We start from the raw sequence: 23,199 nt of genomic DNA on the forward strand, positions 1-23,199 counted from the left end.
TAACTACTCTTATCCCCATTTTACAGTTTAGAAAACTGAGGAGCAGAGAAGTTAAATAGCACATCTAGAGCTATATAGAGGGGAGAAGCACATGTAGCATCTGGATTCAGGACAGTCAACCCTAAAATTAAAACATCCTCTCTCTTTAAATGGCCAATGAAGAAATGTGTACAAGAGACTGACTGAGACCATCGTCATCTTCCATTTACTCAAGTTCTCAAAAAGGAACAATTCAGCAAATACTGTGTCTAATATATTCAAGGCATGAGCAGGATTCTTGCAAAGCCAATTCAAATCCTAATGCAAATATTGACGTCCTTGCTTCTGACTTAAGCTCCCTCTGACCACATCTTTCATCACAGTGAAAACCTAATTCCTACACAAGTGATCAAGCTTCAGTTCTTACTGCTGCAGGCGACACTGTGAGCTCTAGGCCTTTGAAGACAGATGTCAGTGGCCTGTGTCACACAAACTTACTCTCTTCAGGAATGTCATGGCTCTTTAGTGCACCATGGAATACGTCATATGACACCTTCATGAATCCTAAAAATGAGTGATGAGTCCTAAGACATAAAATAAATAGAGATGCTGGGTCTCCCTAAAAAACTATTCAAACACAGAGTAAATTCCAGCATTGTTCAACAAACTCTGGCAATTATCTCTGACCCTATCAATAGAAAATATTATCAACAAAAACCATACCTGGACCTCTCAAAGAGGATGCTATGGTATCTAAGGTACCGTGAGCTACAGAAGAAATGCTGGTAGCTATTAAATAATTACTTCTACCGGTAACACTGTCTTTGCTTGCACTATTTAAGAGCTGGAAGATGCTTCTCATTTTGGTTTCACTTTAACCTAATCCCTGGCTTTGGTGCAAACCGTTGATCCTCAACCAAGGGTGAGTTTACCTTCAGGGGTAAACCACCTGCCCCTATGGTGACATTCTCCATGTTGTCACTGGGGAAGGGTTGTTACTGACATCAAGTGGATAGAGGCCAGGGATGTTACTAGAACATTTGACAACACACAGAACAGCACCCACAACAAGGAATCATCCAGTTCAAAATGTCAGTAGGGCTAAGATTGAAAGACCCTGATGTAACCCTCTTCCTCATTTCTCAATTCTCCATTCAATGGTGAGAATGCACAATGGTGAGAAATTTCAAAATCTTAAATGTTTTGCCCAAATGCATGCTACATGCCATGGAGATCTGCAGAACTCTTTTTCAGTCCCCTTTTTGGTGTGGAATTTACACATGTCCTAAAAACTGGGTTGGTGGGAAGGACATGTCAAAAAAACTGCCCACCAGCCCTCCTGTTAAGGGGCTTCTCTTCTCCCCATCTCTGGTTTTTAATTTTTCCTACATCAGCATTAGGTCTCTTTTCAGAACAGGCCTAGTCAAGGCTCAAAGTAGAAGAACCCAGTTTAAAGCTCCACAAAATGTACAGTTCACAATCACAGAGCTCAAGGAAGGAAAGAGAAAGACAGGAAGCCAATTCATCCATTTAGAGTTTGGTTTGTGTAACTTTGTAATAGTCCAAGGCCAAACTGGGCCTCCTTGATGTCCCGTCACCCTACCCTCTGCTCATCACAGCCCTTCACAAAATGATATACTTTAAAAAAGTAAAAAGAGTATTACCCCAAGTCATATTTATAAAATTTTAAACTAGGAAATGAAAAGCTAGTGCTCTGTAATGAGCTTCGCCTCAGATCCCTCCGACTTGATATGTACCACAGTCACTATTCACATAGAGTAAAAAAATTAATTTATTTTCAAATGTCAGAAAAGTTATAGTTTTTTTTTCTCTAAAGACAATTCCTCCTCTTGTCTGTACACTGGTCTGTACATTCCTTGCTTTCTTTCCTTTTCCTTCAGCTTACTTCCCATTCATTCGTCCTCTCCACAAACATTCTCTCGACCATCTTGCTGTCTTCTACAGAGAATCTGGAGAGAAAGTGGGAACGTTTCCATCTCTTGGGAACCCAGAGAGCCATCCCCTTCCCCTTCCTTGTTTAAAGGGGGATTCTGTCTTCATAGGGTGAGGTCCAAGCTGGAGAAACAGGGAACACAATTTCTGGTTAAGAATATCCGATCAGCATCCCCTTATCCCACTACTCCCGTATTCTACTGAGCGCTCCTTCAAGAAATGCTATTTCTTGCTAATCTATTCACCCGGGTTCCTGTTAGTTAGCTTTAATAACAATCAGGAAGACCTGCCCCATGTTGCTCGTGGAGTGTCCCGCCCTCTACATTTGCGTGTTAAAAATTTAAGTGCACAGTGGGGGTGAGTGACGCCAGAGGCTGGCTTAAAGCTGGATTTTGAAGTTCTCTGAAAAGGTTTAACTATCACAGGTCCCCTTCGCTGCCGTTTTAAACGGCTGAGCACAAACGACGAAATAGTTACCTCCATCCCAAGTGGTGGGCGTCAGGGAGTCAGCAAAACCTGGCTGTGAGTCTGTCTTTGAACCTCCTTCAATCTCAGCAAGCACCATTTCAAGGGGAAAGAAGGATCCTGTTTAGTTTCAAAATTTCCTCCAATGGGTGAAAGGAAAATGCCACCTCTGCTTCCTCCCCGAGAAGAACGCTGCAAGGCAGCCTGGGCTTTGCTAGTGAAAGCGGAAAGTGTAAACGACTCGGTGGTTACTGGCTTTCGCTCTTGGACGGAGAGATGAGATCACGGTTTTCAAGGACAGGAACCGCCGCTGCCAGGCTACTGCTTCCCCTGCCTGCGCGGGTCCCGCATTACATCACCGGTGAGCTCTGGCTGGTGGGGGGAGAGGAGGCTACGCCGGGGACTCGGCCCAGAACGGGGGGGATAAACACGGAATAACAAGGATAAAGGGGGAGGAGGCGGGAAGGAGCAGAATCAGGGAAAGGCAGGGCGAGGTTTCCCATCACCTCCCCTTGGGTGTGTTGGGGGTGGGGGGTTGCAAGGGCGCTACCACCTTAAGCAGCCGCACCCAAATCCCGTTCCCGCACCACCCCCAACAGTCCTCAACTCCCAATTTCAAGTCCAACGACACCGCTATCCAAAGACATCCAAAGGCCAGGAGAGCTGCCTTGAGAGGCCCGAAGGGGACGGCAGAGAGACGCCGGGGGACTGGGAGGGACCGAGGCGCCCGCGCCCTGAGGGGGTGGAGGAAGGCGGTCGCCGCTGCGCCCCCGCCCGGCCTGGCCCGCGGTGCCTCCCCTGCCGGGCGACGGCAGCCAGAGGGGGGAGGCAGAAGCGCCTCCTCCCCGCCAGGAGCCGGGGCGGCGGCGGAGGGGCAGGAAGGCTCCTCACCTGCCCCCGATGAGGGGCGGATCATGCCATGGCAGCGCCGGCGAGCGACAGCAGCGGCGGCGGCGGCCGCGAGCGGAGCCCGACCGGCAGCTCCGGGAGCTCGACAGAAGCCGGGGGCCCCGCGACGGGAAGCCGGGACTGCGGGGACGCGAGAGCCGGGAGCGCAGCCGTGACGGTCCCCGGCCTTCCTCAGCTCGAGGACTACGAGTGCAAAATTTGCTACAACTACTTCGACGCGGACCGGCGCGCGCCCAAAATCCTGGCGTGCCTGCACACCTTCTGTCAGGAGTGCCTGAGCCAGCTGCAGCTCCGCGCCGCCGCCGCCGCCTCCACCGCCTCCGCGGCGCCTGAGCGCCCGACGCCCTGGCACGGCCCGCCCGGCGCCATCGCGTGCCCCGTGTGCCGCCACCGCACGCCGCTGCCCGACAGCCGCGTGCACGGCCTGCCCAACAACACCAAGCTCGCCGAGGCCTTCCCGCTGGCCCTGCGCGCCGCTCACGACCCGCTGCCCCAGGACCGTCTCCCGCCGCTGCCCGCGCGCCGCCCAGCGCCCGCCGCGGCCCAGCCGCCCGCCCCGGTGCCCGCGCCGCCGCCGCCGGCGGAGGACGCAGCCCGCGGGCCCCGCGCCCGCGCCGCCCTGCGCGCCCCGGGCGCCTACGAGAGCTGCCAGAACTGCAAGCGCGCCGCGCTCACCGCCGGCTGCGTGTGCGTCGTCTTCTCCTTCCTCTCCATGGTGGTGCTGCTCTTCACCGGTCTCATCTTCGTCAACCACTACGGCAGCGGTGGCCCCCCCGGGAGTGGGGCGCCCCCTGGGGCTGCCCCAGCAGCTGGGACGCCCTCGCCGTCGCCCGTGGGGCCCATCTGCCTGTCGGTGGCCAGCATCTTAGCGCTCTTCTCGGTCGTCGTCACTTGGATCATCTGCTGGCTCAAGTACCGGCCCGAGGGCGCGGCCGCGGGCTCGGCTGGGGGCGCGGGCGGCGGTGGCCCGAGGGCACGGGCGGCAGCGGCAGGTGGAGCGCGGAGGGGCAATACGTAGCGGGGTCGACGTCAGGCCTGCAACCCGCACCTTTAGCCCCGCGCGGCCCGAGAGGTGGGGGCCTCTGACTCCGTGCGCTCGAGCTTCATCGCCTCTCCCTACGGCCCGTGGTCGCGCACCGCTAGACGCCTGGCCACTGCGGGGCGTCGGTTTTCCACCTCTCCGGCCCTTGCCGGCCCGCCTCCTCCGCGCTGGGCCAGAGAGCTAAACAGAGGCAGGCACGCTGGGGAGTCCCATCTCCACGGACGGTGCAAGATCAACCTCCGCTTCATGCACCACCCTCCTACCCGCCAGAGTGCACTGCCGCCCTCCCTAGGGTACGAGGATTTGCAGAGAGAGGAGAAAAGAGGAATGGGACCCTGCCGCCCTGCCTGAAAGCTGGTTTTCTGGTGGCTGTGACTTGAGAGTTTCTTTAAAGATAAAGGTGCGCGCTCACACGTCTGCAGCAGTTGTGAACGGACTTGAATTGTCCAGAAGACGAATGACTGAGATGTCAACGGGAGAGAAGGGTCTCCCTGCTTCCTCCTGGCAGGCCTGGAACGTGCGTGGGCAGAGCGACGCTCCCCGGGGGCACAGTTCGGCAGTGAGTGAGCCGCAGCACCTACCCACCTCCGGCAGCTGCTCCTCATTGAGCAGGTGCGCGGCGCGCTTGCGCGCTGGGGGCCGCCGGCAGATTCCGCGGGCGGAGAGGTAGCGGCGCTCTCCAAGCACTGGTTCCTCTGCTTGCGCCCCTCCAAGTACAGAAGTCTCCTTGCCTGGGAATCTGTGGTTTTATTCACGGTGTTACTAGCAGGAAGTTATTTCATCTTCTGTAACTGGACTCAGGGAGCTTAAAGAGCCCGTTCTTTCTTCCCTTCTCAAAACTGACTGACTGTTGCCCCCACCTGGAAGATATTGAAAGCTATTCGTGCAGAATACAAACTATAGACTTCCCCCGCCTTTAAAATTTTTATTTTAAAGTAATTTATTTTAGAATACATAAATATGGAAATTTTGTGCATTAAAATTTCCAGTAAAGTCTGACAAGCAGAAATACTTTCCCCATAGCTCCAGTCCAGGTACATTTCGAAATTAAGAGCAGAAAATAAAGCTGTGCTGGTAATTGATTCAGGATTTTATACTGTCAAAGAGCTGACTCTCAATTATCTGATAAAATATAGAGCCCAAACACAAAGCTGACAAGTCTTTCTTCCTTTGATTACCAATATATATTGTATTTATCAGAAAAGAATATTATTTTGAATTTAGCTGTTAGATATTGCTGGATATCACAGAAATGTTAACATCCCATAACATTAGATGAAAAAAATACATATCTGATTTTGTAACTTAAAAAATGAATTACAAGTGTGTGTTGGAAATGGATTAGTCCTTTTTAAAGACAAAAGAAAACCCACTTTTCCAAATGTATTTTATATGAGAACATTCTTTATTCCATCATTTGAAATTTGGAATAAGACAGTTTTCATGCCTAAAAGTCACAAAAACATCACAGAACCTACTGAAGGTATGCTGTTATTCCTCATGTATTTATGCAAAGACAGTTTTCATGCCTAAAAATCACAAAAACATCACAGAACCTACTGAAGGTATGCTGTTATTCCTCATGTATTTATGCAAGCTGTCTGCATGATATCCTGACACTATTCTATTAACTGAACTTGAATGGAGCATTTGTGTCTATCATAGAGTGAAGTAATTTATTGGACACTGGTAAGTGGTATGGCTGCAGCTGAAGAATTGCAATATGGTGTGTTTTATGTCTTACATTGTCAATAAAAACAAGCATTTATAGAAAAACCTATTTGTATGAAATTTATTTCATAGGAAAGCTGCTCCAAGTTAATTTTTGTGGCACTTATATGAAATATACATCCCCATCGAAATCCTACTTTCACATTTTGAATGGGGCTAAGAGAGAAATAACTCACATGGGAATGTATACTGCTAGGGTAAGCATTTCATGGAATTATTTCTAGAATTAACAGGACTCCTGAAGGCCAAGTGAGTTCTGTTTTATTCTGAAGAGAGAAGCAGCTTACCCATACACTACTATAACACTCAGTAAAACTAAATTCTGTTGTCAGAGTTTGTTCTTAGTTTCTGCAAAATGTCTTTGGGTTCCTATTGTTTCAGGTTCCTAGTGCTGGGAATCACATTTCAGAGATTGGTCTTGATTATTTATACCTACAAGAAGTAACTTGTGCTACTTCTATATTCATTTTTTCCATTTATTCCTTACCTCTAGTGCTGGGATTCTCTTTGCATTCACAACTGTTGCACAAGTGTGTCTACACTTGTATATATGTATATGTTTGTATGTATATGTATTTATACTACTAACAGCTTGACTTTGTGGATGTAACCATGTATACACGTGTGCACACCCAGTGTTTGTTATTTCACTCCCTTAAATTGGCAACTTGAAAGTCTGTCTAAAGTTTGCTTCTTACAGAGTTTACTTATGTTTCACAGAGGAAGGTACTCCAATGACTTAAACTGAAGTATTCCTCATAAATGAGAAGGATATCTTTGAATCCCCTACTTACAATACAAGCTACATATTACTTCTTTTATAGGTCACACATGTCAATTTCTTATAATGAGAAATTCGGGTTAGAATACTTTAACATCAAATAGATAACAATTAGTAGCTCAGTATCTAAACATACAAACATTTTTTTTCTTGGCTGACTTTGTTTCATTGCTAATTTTTAACTTTCTTATCTGGAATTGAGTGGCAGGATGGGGTGATGGAAAATACTTGTGTGGTTTCTAGTGGTTTTCAGGCATTTGGGTACTCCACACTGCCCCCCTACAATTTTGCAGATGTGATTTAGTCACTCCTACATCATGTCGAAAGTCCTGGTACACGAGCACCTTAGACAAAGTAGGAGTTTAGGAAGCAATTGTTGAAATGGTCACTGAGTTTTCTGGAGGGCTCCTGGGGACAGTGGAGTGTTTTTCTCCTCCTCATGGAAGTTTCCATCTTCTTGGAAGAGCTTGACTTAATTCTGGATATCTCTTCATCTCATGAATATAAACTACCAGTAATTTTGCTGCAGAAAAGTCTGAACTGGTCTGGCCTGCACACCTGTTCAAGAATCTGTGGTTCCCATGGCCCAGGTTCGGGAGCTGCAGGTTAGAATTATCATCATGAGCCTGCAGAGTCTGAATTTCAAGTGAAAGAAACTCATCCTCTGAATGCAATAGGATTTAGGAAGCAGTGTCCAAATCCAGAGAGAACATTGGTTGGGGTTTAAAGACCAGTAACTGCACCCAGGAGATGACGACGGTCTGCATGCTGGCTCTCTCTTTTCTTGGAAAGACCTTGGTAAGTCATTTAACCTCTTTGAGCCTTGGGCTTCTCATTTACAAAATGGGAACACAAAGTCTCAGCCCTGCACACCTTATGGGGTTGGCTTAAGGATTTGTACACTCAAGAGAGTATCACCTTCCCAAACAGCTCTGCCCTGACCTCTCTATCCCAAGGAAACATCTATCAAAGTTTTGCTTTCTTCTTAACACTTCCTACTGTCTGAGTCTTATTTGCTAGCATGCTTTGTCTCAATCGCCAACAACCAGAACGTAAAAACAAGGGCAGAAATCTTGTGTGATCACCCACTCTACCCACACTGGAAATTGCAAGTACCCACATTTGGAAATACCCAGAGATTTAGCCAGTTCTCCACATACGGTAAGTGGCAGATAAAGTAGTCTGTTAAACTGGCTGAACGAGAACCCCTGGACTGAATGTTAAGCAAGTTGGCCCCCCTTATTCACACTGCCACTCAGTAACTCAGATCCTCAGGGTCTGAGGTAAACAGATGCTTTTCTGGAACTCGTAAGGATTTTTGAAAGGTGAGAAAATACACCTGAAAAGCACTCTTTGAATTTTGAGAAAAATCAGTATATCACAGTGAAACTCTTACTGCATTATATTCAGTGACAGAAGACACTTGAGAAACTGAAAGATCTCTGGCCTCCATTTCTGATAATTTTCTACATTGTAAGGTTTCAAGGTATGTTCCTTTTGACTTCCCTCCTTTATGAGGACGTCTGCACTATCGCCTCCAAAGCTAGCAGTGTCTGCATAGTTGGGATAAACTTATATTGCAGTGAAATTTCCCATGATATTGAGATCAAGGTCTATTACATTTCTCAGTATTTGTTACTCCCTGTTGTATTCTCCAGTCTTTGCCATTTTAAATAAATTATCCTTCATAGACCTGCTACATTTATAATCTCAATAGCTAAGTAAAAGTCCCCATCATTTCATGATCCAACTCATCCTCTTTAATAATTTATTTCCCATTAGCTAATATTTATTTTTTAAATGTCTGCTATGATACAGAAAAAGTCATATCATGGACAATGCACTGTACCCCTGCTTATGCATTTACATTTCTTTCTTTGAAATAATATGCTTTTATTGTATATGTTAGAGTGCAAATTTGAGGAATATCTAATATTCACTACAAGAACTATTTCTGAAATGAGTGTTAGAAATGACTGCAGCCACATCTTAGTTTGAAGCTAAGTGAATGAAGAAAGCATGAGATTTTATCTATCTTTGGCTAGATGTCCTTTGATTGTCCATTCAATAAAAGCTTTATAGTATATACCATCAGTATTGTTTCTGAAATCCATCAATCAAGCTTGAGGCTTCTCTTCTCTTAAGCATAACTAAAATATGCCAAAGAGAAGCAAGTTTGTTCCTGTGATGTATTAACCACTATTCCTAATTATAAAATACATTGAAGGAAGTAAAAGTGTTCAATGTCCGATTTCCAAGAACATTCCTAGGTGCTCAGGAAGAATGCGCACATTTCCTTAAAAAAAAAATTGTCATTGCATGCCAAATTGGATTATCTTTGGTTCAGAAATACCATGTCTCCATGGGGTGGAAGTGGGAAGAGAGAGGGTAGAAAAGACATGCAAGAAAGTGCTCCTAGTTCCTAATATTATAAAAATATACCCACAAAATTAACAGAAGAAAACGTGTTTAATCACTGCAAGAACAGAACTCTTACTTCAAGAGTTACTATTTCAAGAACCATGGTTTTGTATATATAGGCAGGTCAGCTCTTATCACAATAACACGAGATTCTCCACCCTATGGAAATAATACATTTATGTGATTTACATGTCTACTGTGTGCGTATTTTAGGATATTTTATAGTCAAACTTGAGCAATTGCACCTGATTTGTAGTTTTGGGAAAGGATTAGCTCCTAATGAGAAGTAGATATTTACTGCTTGCGAAAAAATTGAGGGTCAAGCTCTGGAAGGCAAACGATTTGTCCCTAGAGCCTATTTCTTATTAAATTCACTCACAGCAAACGTATTTCCTGACGCGAGCTTTAGCGTTGGTTATCAACGCTGGCAGCAGGTTGGAATTACCTGAAGAGCTTTTTAAAAAAATGCAGGAGCACCGGTCACGCCCCCAGAGACATATATTTAATTGGTCTGTGGTGGGAGTCGGGAGGGGAGGCGCATCAGTATTTTTAAAAGGCGCCCCAGGTGATTCTACTGCGCAGCAAGATTTAAAAGCCATTATGTTTCACAACGTTTTTATTGAAATGCGACGCTTTCTCTAATCTCACTTTAATGAACTGAACGCCGCCAGGTTTCTTAGAACCTGGGGGAGCGTGGGGCTATGCTTAGATTTGGAAGTGGTTGGATAATTATTTTATCGTGGCTCTGGTCTCTGACAGTCACTCACACACTCGCACTCCTGTAGACTTTGTATTCCCAGGAGAGCTAAGTAAGTATTTGCGTCCCCCACCCGGTGGGGAGCGCTGCTATCATTCCTGGCGGGCGGAGGGTGGAAGGGAGGTGATGAGGCGGCGAGGGGATCGCTGTGCGTCCCCGCGTTCCGGGGCTTTTCTGTGGGCTCTCCTCGCCCCCGCAAAATTGGTGAGCGCTTTCCAAGTCCCCTGAGTCATCAAAATTCAGTGACAATGTGCGGATTTGAAGGCGGATTATGTGGATAGCCCGGAAAGTCTCGAGGTTAAATTAACAAAACCTCGCCAGGGGCAGCTGTGGGTGTCATCTCCAGTGACAGCTGAAGGGGAATCTGTTGGTTGCCAACAGGTGTGGATGTGCGAGCAAATCTAGCGCAGAGAGTCGTGTTTTAAAATACTCACTAGGAGAATTATTACCTTCCTTTAAAAGACCCTTCTGAGTGTTCAGCGTACAAATTAATTCCACGCTCTTGGATCCAGGTGTCAATGGATTGGCGCTGAGTTCCAGCCGCCCGCTGTGGGTGGGAGGCGGGGGATTACCTCGATTTCTCTCCGCTGGGACGCGGACACCAGCGGTGGCTCCAGGCCGAGCAGGCGGACTCGCAGGACGGAGGCGGGGCGTGCGGGGCGTGGACTGCAGCCCCGCACTCTCTGCTGGGACCGCCGCGGGGCGGCTCCCCGGTCCGTGTGGTGGAATCCGCATGGGGGCTGGCCTGTGTCCGCAGCCCCGGGGTCTCCTGGGCACGACAGAGCCCGAGGCCGCCCGGGGTGACAGGCTGGACCCCGCACGGCTGGGCCAACGACTTGAGCCTGCCCTCTTCGCCGCCGCTTGCCCCGTCCCCAGCCCAGTAACCCGCGCAGTGGCGATCCGGAAGGGCAGGCGGGGGCCGGAGGAGAAATCCAAGTCACAGGGACGCTGGCACAGCCCACTTGCGCAAGGCGGGGACCAGCTGGCACCTTGTCTTGCCAACTCAGGCACTCAACATCACCGCCTAGCTTTGTTGTCGGTGTGTTTCGTGTGTGATGGAACCTGGTCTTCAGCCCTCATCTCCGGGCTTTGGGACGCTCCCGGATTCGGGGTGACGGCCTGTTATTTGTGGTTTGTGGTATATTTACCGGGCTCGGATGCCCCCGACCCCTGCCAACCAAGTCGGCGAGAACACCCATTTTTAAAACAGCGGGGGAAGCCCAAAATCTACGTTATGTTAAGAAGGAAAGAGACGCCAAGAGCGGTGGCTGTAGCAGGCAGCCTGTGCGCCGCGCGGAGCCGCAGTAGTTCAGGCCGTCCTTTCTCCGGTGCTTCCCGGCGAAATCCCTGCCAGTCCCTGTCCCGAGGGGCTCAGGAAAACCCCGCTCCAGCCGAGCGTTCCGCATGTCCCCCGCTACTTTCAAAGATGCTGCAGGTGTCCTGACAAACCCTGACGTCGTCCGAGGATGGGTCAGCGTGACGTGGACAAAAGGTGGGGGAAGCGGTGGCGGGGTGGGGTCTTGGAAATACCTCCGGAGTCTGTGGGTTTCCGCTTGTAAATTCCTCGGAGTTCCCCAGGCCTTCCAGGGCCACCTGGCAGTCCGGAAGAAGGAAAGGTTCTCCACTCAGCTAGGCGCCTAATAGAACACCAAGAAGCCCCAACGATGAAACGTCCCAAAAACAAGAGCTGATGCGCAGGAAGGCAGGAAGACTTGGATTCTTTCTGCAAATGTTCAGCCGCCTACCGCGTTTCCGAACCGAATTAGAAGCGGATCGTTGATGTTAAGGTGTCTCAGGTTCTTGGCATGGAAATACAGGCTAGGAAATTCTCCCTGGAAATAAGACAAAGGATTCTTTAAAATAGCAAAATTTAAAAAGTGGGATCACATCAGTAAATGCATTTTAAAAGGGGCTGAGGTGGAGTAAATTTATTATTTTCAATAGAGATAAGATACATCAGTGCCTCCAGAAGCATTAATGGTAACTTGTGTTGAAATTTACTTACAAAACCAGAACAGGGCAAACAATGCAGAGGTATTTTGGCAGACCCCAGATCTCCTCCTTTCTGGGTTTGATCGAAGTGATAGAAATTTAGGGCTTTATAACCAAAGAAGTCTGGCAACATAACATTTCCTGAGGTTAAATTCTAGCTCTGCTGCTTCCTGGCTTTGTGACTAGGGCAAGTTAATTAACCCTCTTTTGAACCCCCCCCACACCCTTTTCTCATTCTAACTGGATGTTTTAAGAAGTAAATCTTTGTATAGTTCTGAAAACAGTGCCAGCACCTATGAAGTGCTCAATAAATATATACTATTACTATTAATGTTATGTAACATAATATATAACACAGTATTACATAATAGCAATATAGTAACCACAAAGTATCAGTGACATAATGAATTATGTAATATATTACTGAAAAAAAATTATGTAATGATAATGTGCCAGTATCATTAAGTACTGTTGTCACCACATAATTTCCCCTGCTCTCCCAAGATAGCTTATTCAAGATGGGGAACCCAAGCAGCTAGCCCAAGAAGCACCAGGCCTTCTGAGCTCTTATGCTGCCAACCCCAGAACTCCAGACGTGTTCACTGAGGAGTCTTCTGAAACGTGTGGTGTCGTTTCTGGGAAGCAGGGAGGATAGGTGGTGGGAGAGATGGCTTAGCTGCCTGCAGTGGTAAGCAGAGGAAAGTGGCATCCTTTTCGCTGCTCACCCCACCCTGGCACCTCCATAACTGGTACATTAAAGAATTTGTTCCTAGTGTTGATTTTATTTATATGTCTACCCTTTCTCCCATCACCCTGCACTTCTGCAGTGTGTAAGCTGGCAAAACCACAAGTCCACTTCACTTCGTTTTTAACATAAACTAATTTGAAAATCTCTGGAGCAAACCAAATAGAGTTATTCTTGGGTTACTGCTAAGGGTGTATGTGACATATATGGCATACAGTAGGATCACCTATTGTATTTTCCTTCCTAATGTCATTTTCTTCCTCAAAACTCTATACACACACACAATTATGTCCTCTATGCCCACATATTCCAGAACAATGAAATGGGGATTCAGATCATTTCTCCCAGTGCAAATGAATCCTTCAAATCAGAACCCACCTTGATTGACATCAATTAGCATTCATTTGATCAGAAATATCTTAGTCATACTGTTTCTTCAGTACTTGGCCATTCTCATTCCCTAACCCCCTCTTTCAGTTTTACAGCAATTTTCTCGCTTTCATTTTCTTTTTTTCTAAAACCTCCCATTCTGACTATACTTCAGTTTGAGCTCAGAAAGCTACTGTCATTTCTCCCTTCCAGGGTGACCTGCTGTTTTGTTCCCAAGTGCTCTAGGGTCCGACTCCTGCCCTCCAGGGTCCTTCTCCTCCAGTGAGACCAGATAATTATGAAATTGGGGCTTCTCACCAATCAAAGCAGAGGAAGGTGGCATCCTTTTCGCTGCTCACCCCACCCTGGCACTTCCATAACTGGTACATTAAAGAATTTGTTCCTAGTGTTGATTTTATTTATATGTCCACCCTTTCTCCCATCACTCTGCACTTCTGCAGTGTGTAAGTTGGCAAAACCACACCTCCACTTCACTTTCTTTTTAACATAAATGAATTTGAAAATCATTTTTCGCTGCCTCCCCACCTTGGAAATGGGACCTTGTTCTGGGATCATTGTTTATATTATAGGGGTGACTCTCGTGACCCCATTGTGACAGGGCAGCCTGGGCTTTCTGAGACCCTGCTCAGCCTGGAGACAGAGGACTTAAATCTGGAGATACCCTGGGGGTTCCCTTCTCACTTGAGCCTTCTCACCTCTGCTACAGCTACAATTGTTTTTCTTTTTCCTCTGCTAAGTAGCTCCAAAGTCTTGTACCATTTACTCTATTAGTTTTTGTGACAAATAAGAACAGCTCTCTTTGACTAAGCAGCATTTCTGCATACTCTTCTGAGATGGCCTCTTTTCTTGCCTCTACTGCACAGTTGCATGAAAATACCTCTGCTTATCTTGTTGGGTCCCTTGGTCCCAAATTTCCACAGAGAAAGATGTTTCAAAGCGTTTATGTTAATTTGTGAAGCCTTGTGAAGACATCTTCTCTTGAAAGGCCTTGCTGGTTTCTTTTCTGTTTGTCTCACAAGTGCTGGCTGGGGAATGACGCCTGATAATCTAGGATCTTGGGCTCCTCTGCTGTCTTTCCCTTCCCTTCCCCCAGAGGTGGTGGTAGCTGCTCAGAATCACTCAGGAGAGACATGCATGCCTACTCCCACAGGGTGGAGTAGGGCACTTCTAGCTTGCCCAACATTTCTCCTGCCTGGAAGGAATTTCCTCCTGCTTGGGGAGTGGGAATGACAGGTCCAGGTGAGCAGGGGTCCTAGACACCAAGAAGCTACGCATTGTTTTTCTTTCCAAATAATGCAATTTGCAGACAATTGGGGTCAAGATGAAGGCCTCCAAGCTCACACCAGTTTTCTGAGCCACAACCACAGGAAGTGGGGAGGCAGGGTTGACCCAATTCCTTGACTTCCAACAGTAAGGAAGCCAGAGGTGGAGAGAAGATGGCCTCAAAGAAGGTTCCACCTGTTTGTGGGAAGATTCAGTCTCCCCATCATCCCTTCCAAAGCCTGAAGGAAGTGTCTTCAGAGACAGTGGGAAACCTCTCAAAGAACATGGAACCCTAAGAGGACCAGAGAGCAGCTCTCTGCTCTAGTAGACCAGGCCTTCAGCATGCCCACCGGGCAGTGGACGCTCACTAAAGTGCTGTCCACCCTTCACTGTCCCCTTTGACCCTTTTCCTCCTTTACCAAATGCTCCTTCCTACCTTCTCTTGTGGAAGCTCCCTCTCTGAGCCTGTGCAGACTTCTGTGGCTGAAATGGCAGTGCCTCACTGCCCCACTCCCAGGCCCATACCTGCCTCTCCTCACTCCTCCTCCTTCCACGTCCTTCCAGCTTCTCCAGAGCCGAGCCTCATCCTTACAACTAATCTCCAACAGGGCGCATTTATACTCTCCTGGTTATGTACTGGAACCTCCGCTCTGCCAAGGAGGAGGACTTTGGTTTGTTTCCATCACTAGTGTAAACCCCGCACTTGGAACAGCATGTAGTAGAAGTTCCATAAGTATGTGCGGAATGAACAAAAGGCCACGTGTGCCAGGACTGTGATCGGGCTCTGGGGACATCTCCGGAAAACAGGCCCAGCGAACCAATCAGTGGGGAAAGTGGGGGGTAGAATAAAATAATCAAAACTTTCCCCAGAGAAGGGTCTGAGGGCCAGGTTTGCAGGTGTGTCGGGCCCTGAAGGAGCCTGGGCATTTAAACAGAATTTCCAGGGGTTGGGGTTGGGGGGAGATTGAATGGGAGCATGTCGGACACCGGAGTGAGCCCAGCCGGGCAGAGGGGAGCAGCAGGAAAGGGAGACGTTCGCAACATCAGACTTCTCTGCAGGCCATCGGGTTCCCCGGCTGTGTGCCCGGGCTCGGCAGCTCCAGGCCTCGCGTAAAAGAGAAAAGCCCAGGGTCCCTGCTCTCAGCGGACAAAGGTGCGGCTTGGCTGCCAGGAGGAGCTGAATTCAGCGAGCCCATCTCCAGCTAGCTTTCCCACACTCTACCTGCAGGCCTCGAGCTTTCCTGGGTTTCTGCCAATAACTGAGCCCTCCCCCAAGCCCACCTCACCCCACCTGTGCCAAGCACTAGTCCTCTCGCACCCTGGGCGCCCGGAGGGAGTTGGCCACCTGGACGGCATCTACTGTCTTCCTCACCCCCAGGGAAGCTTTCCGGAGCGTTCTCTGGGCTACGGGACTGGGTTTCCCGTTCACTCTCATTGCCTCGCCCCAGGAATAAACCGAGGCTCCGCGGGATAGTTGCTCAGCCGGGTTTGGGCTCCTCAGCATAGATTTTTGTCCAGGCTTTTTTGAGAGATTTCCAGGGAGGAGGAGGAGGGTTCGGCGGAGGGACAGAGCGGGGTTGGGCCAAGGAAAAGCTCAGCGGGGCGTGGATGTAGGAGTCTGAGTGTGAGTTTCTCCATGTATGCGAGCGCGTGGGTCCCCCAGGGGGCGTGTAAGGGAGAGCGGGACTTCTCCGGGCCGGTGCTGGCCTTTGGGATCTGGAGGGTGCGCTGCAGGCTCTGGGCTGGGGAAAGGCGTCCTGCAGCGCGGCCCGACGAGCAGCGTCTCTTCTAGCCGCGACTGCAACCCGAGCCTGCAAGAGTGGATGTAACCGGGAAACGCCGTCTTCTGGGCTTCTCCCGACGCGCTCTGGGAAGGGATTAGGCGCCCCCTGTACTTTCGCTTTGGGAGTGATTGATGCCAGCGGCGCACTGGGGGCTGCGTAATTAAAAAGATTACAGCCGTTTTGTCGAATCGTCCCTCTTAATTACTGGAAAGGAGGGCGCGAAGGGTGATTTATTTGCATTTGGGGAATTCCCTCGGCGGCGCGAGCTTGGAGGTGGAGGCGGCCAATGGGACCCAGGACTAATTGGCAAGCACCCGGCTGAGGCGTTCTTCTTCAGGATCGAAGTATCCCCCACCCTGTTCCCCAGCCTCGCTGTCTCCGGGACCTACTCCCTAGGACTCAAATCCTTTCTTCCTTACTGCACCCCCTTCCCCCATCCAGAGGGGCCTGAAGGATGGAAATCTCGGCGTCCTTGAGGCCTAGGGCGCGCAGAAAACGCTGGCAATCTCCAGCTGGGTGTGAATGTGGGTGTGTTGTGAACGTATTTCTGAGTGTATCTATGGATGGATGTTGGTGGGTCTGTGCGGCTATGTATGTGTGTGGATTTGTGTGTCTGCATGTGTGTGAATGTGTGTGCGACACGTGTATCTGCGTAGGTCCCTGGGTGGGTCTCAAGTGTCTGTTTCTAATTATCTGAGTAGGTGCACTTTGGTAAAACCACCCTTTGTCCTGCTTTGCTGCCCACCTGCTACCGCCCAGGAAAAAAGTGCCGCCTCTCCCTCCAGCGCCGAAGCCTTAAAACACTCGCTTTAGTCTTCCCCCCGGGTGGGGGAAGCAAGTGCTTCCCACCCAGCAGGGGCTGGAGGCGGGAGGGTGGGGGGAGCCGCGTGGCCGCGTGGAGGGCCGAAGAGCTGGGTCTCGGCTTCAAAGGTTTCGGTAACGACTCTTCGTCCTTTATTTATGCCCCTATTAATACAATATCCATCATGTAGATATCGATCTTTATCCTTTAAACTGATACGCTGGGAATCAATTAGCCATGCAGATTACATTTCCTACATATCCAAATGTTAATCTTTCAGACTCTGGGCCAGTGATATATATTTTTGCAGCCAGATAGTATTAGATTTCGTTTAGAAATGAAACGAAGAAAAAAAGACTCTCTGAAGGTCATTCCTCTTGGGGCTACTTGTCTTAACTCTTGGTCGGGGTCTGGGCGTTGGGGGTCTTGGGGTCGGGATGCCTCCGCTGGTTTTTCCGGGGAAAGAAGCAAAACCGCGGGGTCCCCGAGGGGGCCAGGACAGCTTTCTGTGACAGAACTCCGGGCAGCCAGTTAGTGCCCGGTCTGCACTTCTGTCGGGGGCTCCCTGCAGCTAAACCACCCCGTCTGGCCGGCTCCTTTCGATCGCTTTCTGCTTTCAAGGTGGTCGGTTTTCAGCTTTTCATAGTTTCTCTCGTTCCAGGGTTCTCCCGTCTCCAAACTTAAAAATTATTCTTTCACTCCTCGCTCAAAAACCCAAGGCTAGTTTAAAGATTCAACTCCAGAAAGAGAAACCTAATTTAAAAGAGGAAGTGGGTGTTTTCCTGGGGTAAGGGAGATGGAAAGTTTTAAAGTCTAGTAAGGAACCTAATGAAATTCATGTCTGGAGATTGGAAAGGCTGAGGAGTCCTGCTTTGGTTGTCTGTGCCTCCCTCCGTCCCTCCTTCCTTTCTTTCTTCTTCCTCCTGCTCCCCTCCCTTTGACCCTGGTCCTTCTCGCCACCCCCCTTCTCACCTCCCCACCCCTCCAGTCTCCCTCCCCTTTGAAAGACTGTTGGGGGCAGGAGGGAAAGTTATCTATCCCAGGGCAGGCGGCTCTCCAGTGGTCCGTGCGCCTTGGGCTCCCAAGGGCCGCCCGGAAGCAGGGGCCACGCAGCACGCTTCCTAACAACTGTCCCTCCTGACCCTGGCCCTTTCTCCCCAGGGCCCTGGCCAGCTCCGGTTGGGCTCTCGGAGAGCGGGGCTCCTCCACCTCCCTGCGCCTGCACCTGTTGCGCTTGCTCCAGAGTTGGCTGCTCAGTCTTCCCCTCTGGGAGCGCTTTTAATACGTGGGGACCGCGGATACTGGGCTCCCACAGAGCTCTGCTGCTATAGGCTCCCGTGACCCCATTGTGGCGTGCGTCCAGACTCAGCTGGAGACTTTGGGTTTGAACGAACATTCTTCTCCCAGATCTCTCCTTGTTCCCTGCGTCACCCGCCTCCCATCAGTAGTTGAAGGGATTCAGGTCAAGAAGCCGCGGCGGCTCCCCGCGCTGGCTCAGGCACTGGGGTCACCTGGAGTCAGAGAGAGACCTGCCCTCACCCCAGCCCTCCTCTGTCCACCCCAGCCCCCTGGCCATTCCTCTCCCCACTCCCTTCCATCCCTGGCCCAGGGATCAAAAAACGCAGTTGGGGCTCTTTGTGTCCGGACGCGCCCCTGCTCTGGCCAGGAGTTCCTGGAGTGGTCATTTCCTTTCCTTTTTGCTTCAGACTTCAAAGAAAACCCAAACGCTCGCGCTTCCCCAGCACTCCAACCCGCGTTTTCCAGCTCTATTGCCGCTGCCACCTCGGCTCTTCCTCCAGACCTAAGCTCTTCTTTTCTTACCCAAGGCCCAGCTGTTCCCACACCAGCTAAGGCCCCTCCAGGATCCCTACACACACACACACACACACACACACACACACACACACACACACACACACGCTCACACCGCACACACACACACACACCAGCACTGCAGTCCCTGAATTTCTCTTCTAAACTTCAAATCCCCTGGTGGACTCTAATCGAGTTGGGCAGAACATTTTTTGAAGATTAGAGAGGACTTCTCTTTCTTTGTTTTTTTTTTTTTTGAGACACCTTTTGCCTAGAGGATCGGCTCAGGTATTTTGTCTTCCTGACTTGCATGAAAATAATTTTTGCAGAACAAAATGAATGTCTGTAGGAGACAAGCCACCCTGAACTTTGTTCTCTCTTCTCACTGCCTTTCAAAATTTCTTCTTTTCTATCTCTTTTCTCCCCCTCCCTTCTTTTTTCCTTTCCTCTTCTTTTTTCCTTCTTTTCTTCTCACAAACCATATGTTCTTTATTGAGAACCCAGTCACACATTCTCGGCCCGCTCCCCCGCTGCAGGGGCACTGCAGGGCAAGAGCACTGCGGCTGCCTACAGCACATTTCAGGGCGGCGCACAGAGCCTCATCCAGTCCCCAAGTCCAACCTCATCCCGACTGATTTTCCAGTGGGGGAGAATGGCGGCGCCACAGCTTTTGACAAACAACTGCGGGGGTCCTACTGATGGTCGCTACAGAGCGCGCAGCGATGGGCGGCCGGCTTAACCGAATTAACTATTACCTCATCCGGTCTAGAAGCGCTCGCTCAAGAACTTATATTTCCTTGCAGGAAAGACTTTTTGCGGAATTGAGGATTTCGTGGCGTTTGCTCACACCTCGGACTGCATTCGAGAGTGATGCCTGTCAGCCAGTGGGGGCCAGGCGCGTCCCCATCGGGCCATGCCAGTTTGCTACAGCCTGGTGGTCAAATGGAGCAAAGAAGCCTTGAGTGACAGACCCTACCCCACTCCCCGCACTTGGTCAGGGACATTATTTTACATAGATCGTGATTTCCTCTTAAGGCTGTGTCCATCTAGAAACGAGGTCACCTCTCAGAGGCCGGGAGAGGTCCGTGGAGGCAGGAAAGGCTAGCTCCTGGGGTCTCATGTGCTGGAGCTACGCGCCAAAGGGTGTCTGGCGGCCCAAGCACACTCCACTCAACCGCAGTTGGACAGTAGATCCAAACATCCAAATGAACGCGACGCGCTCCCCCGAGGCATTGGGCAGGCAGCTGGCCGTCTATCTCACCTGACGTGTCTGTGAAACTGGGGGCAAGAAGGCAGCGGCAAGTTACTTTCCTTTTTCGTTGGTTAAAATTATCTTACTACTGTCCTCAAGCTCCAGTTGCCTTTTGCACTTACACAGCGCGGATAGACACCCACGCTGTTTCACAAAGTTGTTATACAGACTCTCTTGACTGCTTTGTGGGTACTTTGTTAGCCTGAGGAAATTACGTTGCCTCCCAAACCTGGGTTCAGTGCCGCAAGGCACAGGCAGTCCCCTTCCAGGCCCCTCTGTGGGGTCCCTTCTTTGTCAGTCAGCACCTTCCTCGCACTTAGATTTGGTGCCGGGAATCTGGCTCACAGGCTCCGAGCAAGGGAAGGAGCCTGGGTGGAGACTCCCTGCCTGTTCTGAGGAGAGACTTTGGAGAGAAGCTAAGGGAGGCCAAAGCTTCGGAGACGGGCTGGAGGATGCATGTGGCTGGAGGATGGATGTGGCTGGAGTGTAGGTTTCCAGTGCATTGGAAAACAGTCTGGGAAACCTTGGTCCTCCCCCTCCGCCCTTCTGAGACCAGCCCGCCCGCCCTCCTGAGACCTGTTGCAAGGCTGTCCCAGTCCCTGGCTCAGGGCCGGGTCTGGCTAGCCTGCCTGTGAGTGGCCGCCACAGGGCTGAAAGCCTCAGCCAACATCACTGGCCCACCCAGGTTGGACTTTGGAGATACCAACCTCAAGGAATTTGGACTCCTGAGTTCATTGGAAGTGGCTTCTTGGCCATACTGGCCCTGCTGCCAGGAGCCTGAGGGTGTCCTCCCACCCTGCTCTGGGTCTCCGGGGTCCTCGGTCAGCTGCCCAGGTACAGAAGGGCCGAGCTTATTCTCTGGCTAAACCTCAAAGAGCTCTTACAGGGGAGAGGCTGGGAAGGAGCGACCTTGGATCTATAGGCCGCCAACCCTCACACACTCTGGTGGCCTCCATTTGTGCACCTTTAAGCAAGAGGTGGTCGGCATGGGCACTCGAGATCCACTTCAATCAGCAGTACCTTCAGTCTAAAGTACGCCCACCGTGCCGCATAGGCGAGGACGCACAACCCGGGACAACGAGTCTGCAGCCAGCACGTCCCTTCGCGGATCCGCCAGCTCTCGGGAGAGAGAATCCCCCGCAGGAGAGCGCCGGGACAACGCAGAGAGTTTGGGGACGAAGCCTTCGGCTCAAAAACAAATGAGACAGCCCTGCATTTTCCTTAACTGCTCACCTCCGGTCCTGGCTTCCTTTTAGCTGCTGGTGTAGTCTGCATTTCCCTCTTAAAACACACTTTGGGTACCTCCCTCCTCCCCAACTGCTGGCCTTAGAAAGGGCTGTGGTCCACTCAACTTTTTGGAGACAGAAAAGTTGGAAAACGTCTAGTTCCCGCGATGCAATTCCTGAGAAGTGGCTTAGGAAATAAACACAAGCCTTACTCCCAAGTGTGCGAGAAGAAAATGAGAACATTTCCCTTTGACAAAATGAATCATTTTTTCTAAGCAGCACCTCTCTTTTGTACTATGCACATGAGGCACTCCCCACCTTGGAGGGATGAAGGGATGTCCATAGTTTTCCGGGTGTCTCCAGAGCCCTGTCTCTGTACCTCCGAGGGTCAACCACGCCTTTTGTCATTGGGCCCAGCAGAAAGCGGCCTGCTTTCCCCACTTGAGAGTGAATTTTTAAAGAGCCAATTCCAAGGCGGTTGAGCAGTTATACATTCCCCTCCCCCCACCAACCTTGCCTTCTGAGTTTGCTTTTACTAGGGAGTGGGGAAGTGGGTTTTTGGGCCACGTCAAAGGAGTTGAGGAAGAAGTAATGGAAAGAGGGATGGAAAACTCCAGTGTAGGAAAAATTCAAAAATCGTAAAAGGGAAAGGGGGAACTTGAAGCCCAGAAGTCATTGTTTCCTTTATTTCAAAGGGGAAAAACCTGCCTGATTCTCATCCTTTTGATTGATTAAGGCCTTGAATACCTCGCAGCCCCAGAGTGACAGTCCCTGAATAGACTCGAGCGAATAAAGCGCAGAGCAGAGCGCGGGGCTGGCACTCGGGGGTGTAAAGGAGGCGAGTTCGCTGGCACTTACCAAGTTATAAATAAAAGGCTATGCACAATGGTACCTTCTCTAAGGACAGACAGTCTTTACAACACTCCTGGCGTCATATCCTGCTGGGGACACTTCAGCTCCTAGCCAAGACTTCGCTCCTTTTATTTTTCCAGCAGTTTAGTCTGAATACCATAATAAATTCCTTAGAACAAACGCTGCAACCGGGCAAAACTTTAACATATAGATGCATCTCTGCTGACGCACTGGGGATCTCTATGAGGAGATTTAGAGCTGGGGCTTCCCAGAGCAGATTTTCAATCAAAAAGAGGAGACAGTTTTCTTGGTCCTGTCTTCCCCAGCCTTCAACTAGTGAATGAGTTCCCCCACCGCTTCCTAAGCTTCAAGCTTCCCCTGCCCCCCAGTCTGAGCAGACAAAAGAACTTATCAGCACACCCTGCACTCCTCCGGGGAGGAACCCCACAGGCAAGAACCCTATAATGAGCCTAGGCCAAGGGGCATCGACTACAGGAAGGAAGGCTAAACATGTCTGGGGGCTCTCAATGACTTCTTATTAGAACTGCGCCCCCTCCAGTGGTAATAAGCTGAGAAAAATGAGAGCAATCCCTAGGTAGAAAACCAGATGTCTACCTGGAGAGGCACGGAGAGACAGGATGAAAGGGATAGAGTCAGAGAGAAAGGAAGACATGCAGAGACACACAGAGAGACACGGAGAGAAAGTCAAGGAGAGAGACACCTACACAAAGAGGGACAGAGACAGAGATAGGGGCCCCTCTCCACTCTGCAGCTGCCACCCCCTTCGGACTGTCTCCAGCAGTTAGAGTGAGTCTACCCTTCTCTCCCGGGGAAGGGGCGCCGCGCGAGAGTTTCTCTCCGGGCCGGCGGAGGCCTTGGCACCGCCGGGGATGGGAAGAGAAAGTGGCCGCTGTCGCCCAATCAGCGCGTGTCTCCGCCACCCGGGACGGTCTCCCCGTCGGCCAATCGCAGCTCAGGGCTCCTGACCAAGCTTTGGGTGAAAGAACTAATAAATGCTCCTGAGCCCCGATCCCCGCACTCGG

General features: G+C 50.1%; 2 protein-coding genes across 2 annotated transcripts; one reads left to right on the forward strand and one right to left on the reverse strand.

Annotated features, from left to right (window-relative positions):
• Positions 1-1,753: 1,753 nt before the first annotated feature.
• LOC108393454 (uncharacterized) lies at positions 1,754-10,773 on the reverse strand. Its single transcript, XM_073217885.1, has 6 exons — positions 10,488-10,773; positions 4,930-5,079; positions 4,321-4,515; positions 3,982-4,170; positions 2,410-3,489; positions 1,754-2,055 (listed from the first exon to the last, which is right to left on the reverse strand). The coding sequence occupies exons 1-5, from the start codon at positions 10,771-10,773 to the stop codon at positions 2,900-2,902; spliced, it is 1,410 nt and encodes a 469-aa protein (XP_073073986.1). The 3' UTR covers positions 1,754-2,055; positions 2,410-2,899.
• RNF228 (ring finger protein 228) lies at positions 3,317-8,337 on the forward strand. The gene has a single exon (XM_037015851.2). The coding sequence runs from the start codon at positions 3,317-3,319 to the stop codon at positions 4,322-4,324; it is 1,008 nt and encodes a 335-aa protein (XP_036871746.1). The 3' UTR covers positions 4,325-8,337.
• Positions 10,774-23,199: the final 12,426 nt, after the last annotated feature.

The sequence above is a fragment of the Manis javanica genome, chromosome 12 (genome assembly GCF_040802235.1).
Source record: "Manis javanica isolate MJ-LG chromosome 12, MJ_LKY, whole genome shotgun sequence".
Lineage (NCBI taxonomy): Eukaryota > Metazoa > Chordata > Mammalia > Pholidota > Manidae > Manis > Manis javanica.